General features: G+C 50.9%; 1 protein-coding gene across 1 annotated transcript in view; it reads right to left on the bottom strand.

The window, feature by feature from the left end:
• Positions 1-1,253: 1,253 nt before the first annotated feature.
• LOC143127674 (tetratricopeptide repeat protein 28-like) overlaps positions 1,254-4,310 on the bottom strand; it is a 156,948-nt gene continuing 153,891 nt past the window's right edge. Inside the window, exons 21-23 of the mRNA XM_076289304.1 lie at positions 3,890-4,019; positions 3,472-3,579; positions 1,254-3,204 (exon numbers count right to left, since the gene is read on the bottom strand). Of these exons, the coding sequence (XP_076145419.1) occupies positions 1,553-3,204; positions 3,472-3,579; positions 3,890-4,019 (1,890 nt within the window). The 3' untranslated portion in view covers positions 1,254-1,552. The remainder of the gene's footprint in view (positions 3,205-3,471; positions 3,580-3,889; positions 4,020-4,310) is intronic.

Here is a 4,310-nt window from a genome sequence, read left to right as displayed (position 1 = left end):
CTGCTGACGTCATGTATACTTATCAACAAGCCCCCCATTCCGCCCCTTGCAGTGTATGATTGGCTAAATTATGAAACGCTATCGTGCCATGTTTTCGGGTGACGTGACGTAAAATAATGCAAGCAGGTTGAAGTTGTTGTAAATCTCGATTTTTTTTCCATTTCTAAGGTATATTGGGGCATCTTAACATCATCAACATACCATTGTTGCCTATGCACCGACAGTAGCCAACCACTGTCCATGTAGGAATCCTGTGTACATTCAGTAGCCTACAGTGGTCGCTGGTATCTTTTAGCTTCCCACAGAAATTATCTGCTCAGCAAGAGAACTGCACAGAATTCCAGGAATTCTTTCCCAGATTAGCAACTAGCCCATTTGTGTTTATATAACAATGAGGAGGGGGGTAGACTTATTCCTGCCATCACACCCCGAGTTTGAAGTGTCAGGAAATTCATTAAGGATAGGCCTAACATGCTGTTTTTTGTCTGCCCTACCTACACCCTACCTACAGGTTTGTAGAAAAGTCAATAAAACTGTTCACAAAACAAAGACTCAATTGTTTCAGACACTGTATGCCCCCCCCCCCCCCAAAGAGACAGTACCTGAACCAAATTAACATGTGTGTAGTGAATGAATAATTTTTTATCTGTATGCTGTACTTTCAAGCATAAAGAATACTATTGCTGTTTAAGATACAAAGTAGGCTATACTATACTAAGTGAGATTAGGGGTATTGAGCAGACTTGAGTAATCTAATGGTACAGTATGTCTTTTATGTTAGCAAACCGTGGTCATGCAAGGAAATTCATGCAGACACCAACACACCTTTTTAATTGAAACATTTTACTGGTAAAGGACAAAGATATGTCTTGGTTCTCCATGTCTGCTTTCTTTCCAAAAAAGACGGTGAGCTAAAAACCCATACATGGTACTTATTTAACATTGAAGAGCAAGAGGATCCATGCTGCGGAGTGGACATTCAATTCACAAAGAGATCAGGCCAAATGCCATGGTTTAATTTCAATTAAAAAATATGAAATCTTTTTTTAACCATTTCAACCATTATTCACATGGTGCAGTTCTTTTTTTTCTGTTTAATAATATCAAAATGTATAATACTGATTGTGAAACACTTGGTTTAATTTACAAAACATAATAATTATAATATTAATAATAACAATAACAAACAACAACAATAATAATAACAATAATTATATATTAAAATAAAAATAAAGGAAATTACACCAGTCTGAGCTGTAATGATTTGGCCCACAAAAAAACAGTAAATGTTCCTGCACGCACAGTATTGGGTCTTCTGTTTTTCTTTACAGTGGTTACTGGGGGCACAAGGACAACACTGCCTCGGCAGTTTACAGTCTAGAGAGCATTGCTCTCACTGGCTGCCTTCTTCTTTTTCTGTGGTTAATCAAGTCATTAGGGCCAGCTAAGGCCTCTTAAGTGCCCAGCTTTGATATCTTTTCGTTGTTTTGTTTTCTTTTTCAAACCAGTCATGAATGAGTGGTATAACTAGCACAAATCTTACACAACTGTCTCAACATTTTGACGATGGGAAGAACCTGCCGGGGGAGAGGAACTTGTAGCCGTTGCTAGAGGGTAGTCGGATGGGACGACCGCCGGGGCTGCTCCGGGTGGATATGGTCGGCGAGGGGGCAGTTTTGTGGGTGTCAGTGCCATTGTGGCCATTGGCAGGCCTGCCGGAGCTCTTGTCTAGAGTCTGGCTCCCGAGCTTGGACAGCTCGATGCTGTCCTGGCCATCACCGGGCGAGCAGCGGCGTGGCGACAGGTTCAACAGGCCCAGCACGTCCTTCTCGCTTGCTGGGCCAGTGCCCTTGCCCGTGCCGGGGATGCCCCGGATCGCCCTCACCGGACCGGAATGCTGCTGCTGGGCAGCCGCGTTCGCCCAGAAGGTCTTCAGGTTGTGGACGGCCTGGACCTTCTCGTCGATGACAGTCCTCCTCAGGCGGTCCAGGTCCGGGGCCTCGGCGTGGCTGGAGGTGGAGCCCGTGGAGGAGTAGGAGAGGGCGGGGGAAGGGGCGCTGCCGGCGGGGGACTGGTGCCCGGAGCTCGGGGAGACGTTGCTGGGCGAGCGGGAGATGTGGCCACTGTACGGCGAGCTGGGGTACTTGAGCTTGAACTGGGCCAGGCTGTCCAGCGTCGGGGACGGGTGGCCGGTCTCCTTGAGCGAGGAGTCCGAGTTGGCCGGGCTGCTGTAGCCCGAGCTGATCTTCTGCAGCGAGGAGGAGCGCGAGGGCGGCTTGGGTCGCTCCCGCAGGCTGGCGCGGCTGCTCGGGCGGCTGAACGCGCTCGTCTCCGAGGAGCGGAAGGCCGTGGCGGACGCCGTGCCCTTCGTCGGCGTGGAGCTGGACACCGGGGCCGCCATGCCCTCGGCGACACCCCGCTGCAGGCTCCCGACGGCGCGTAGGTGACTCTGGGTCTCTTCCAGAATCTTCTGCGCCAGCTCCTGCGGGTCCAGAGGCGCCGACCCGCCGCTCTTGTCCTCCTGCGACTTGACGGTGCTGTCCGTCTCGGTGCTGGACTGGTCCGACTCGCCCGTGTCCGAGTTGTTCACCTTGGCCACCTTCTGAAAGGGCGAGTTGGGGCTGGGCACCAGGCTGGCCTTTAGTGGGGACGTAGGGGTGCTGACGCTTCCCTTGGAAGAGACGGACGCACTGTACCCTGCCCCCGGTCCGGCTCCCGATCCCGAACCCACCCCTGCCCCTCGTCCCCGTAGCATGCGGTGCCTCTGGCCATGTCCTGGGGGCAGCGGGAGGGAGTCACAGTGGCTGCCCAGGGGCTCGCTGCTGATGATGGAGAAGCCCTCGTACTCCTCGTCATCCCCGCGACCGCCCGCCCCGCCGGCCACCACCGTGCCCTGGGGGGACGAGCGGCTCCGGGCGACCCCGTGCGGGTGCTTGTGGGACGACAGGTGTCCGCCCATTCCGCCGCGCCCCCGCTGGCTCAGGAAGTCGCTCTCGGACTTGGAGGCGAAGCTCATGGACGAGGCGATGGAGCTGAGGCTGTAGACGGAGATGGCGTCCGAGGCCATGCTGTCGGGGCAGGTAGGGGAGAAGGGCAAAGTGGGGTAGCCCAGGGGCAGTGGGTTGGACACAGACTGGGCAGAGGCCAGAGACTCCAGCGAGGAGGAGCTGTCCAGGCTGAGGCGCTTGGGCAGCTCTGTGGAGTCTTTGGTGATGGAAAAGCAGAGGAAGAGATGTGGGTGTGGGAGAAGGAAAAAGCAATTAGCAATGCCATTTAACAACCTTAATAATCAAAAACATCCAATAATAGTCAATAATATAACTGCAAAAGGACAATTAACACTATTACATGTTAACACAATTAGTTGTTCTTTTCAGCTGGCTATTCAATTTGTATCAATCAGTTGGCTATTCAATTTATATCAATCAATGTGTTAATCAATTGAGTCTTTTATTATCTAGCATTTCTTACCAAACAGTGCCAACAGGGATTGCAGAGCAAAGTGCATGGTGCGACGGTTGGCCTGTTTGCCAGTTTTCAGGATGACCTCTTCTTGACCCACCTCACACAGGTCAAATCCTGAAAGAGGCAAGGATAATTTACACCGAAATATGTCAGAAAAACAAATATGCAATGCTACTACAATATCAAAGTTGAACAACCCCTCTAACATTCTGTATGTACTGTATAGAAAGTATTTTCTCCCCTGATGTTTTGATTCACAATAGCTTTAAGGGTTATGTGTTCTTTCTGTCAGACAATTGAGAAACCTGTTTCTGATTTATGACCAGCTTGGGTTAGCATATCTAAAACAGCACAGCGTTGCGAACTGGCTCTCTAGGGTCTTCAATCCAAAGCGCTGGTGGTGGTGGCAGTGTCGTAGACTCACCCAGGGCGGCCAGAAACTCGTGGCACCCGGGCAGCCTCCAGAGCTGGACGCTGATGGACACCTGGATGGGCATCAGGGAGAAGTCCTGCTCCTTCTCCCCCGACTGCAGCTGGACCAGCACCTGGTGGAGCTACAGGGACACAATATGGAAGTTTTAGTGGGCATAGACAAGGTGTATTTGGTCACCAATGCATGATGTTTTGGTCTAATGGTTTGGGCTGGGGTGGGGGTGGAGCCAGTGGTTCAGGTGAGGGGTGTAGCAAATAGATATATAGGGCTGTATTTTGGGCACCAGCGCAAAACTCGTTATTCACCCGCGGAAAGTATAATTTGGTATTTTGCATGTTTATTTTTTAAGCATTGCGCCCAGGGGTGTGGCAATTAACAACCTAGGGAGGGGCCTGGCGCGTTGTCTAAAAAT

This window comes from Alosa pseudoharengus, unplaced genomic scaffold (genome assembly GCF_046254945.1).
Source record: "Alosa pseudoharengus isolate Yale_2024_CS ecotype anadromous, Long Island Sound unplaced genomic scaffold, YU_APseudo_1.1 YU_APseudo_1.1_scf_17, whole genome shotgun sequence".
Lineage (NCBI taxonomy): Eukaryota > Metazoa > Chordata > Actinopteri > Clupeiformes > Clupeidae > Alosa > Alosa pseudoharengus.
The sequence above is the reverse complement of the archived record's forward strand: the minus strand, read 5'-3'. Positions and strand labels throughout refer to the sequence as shown.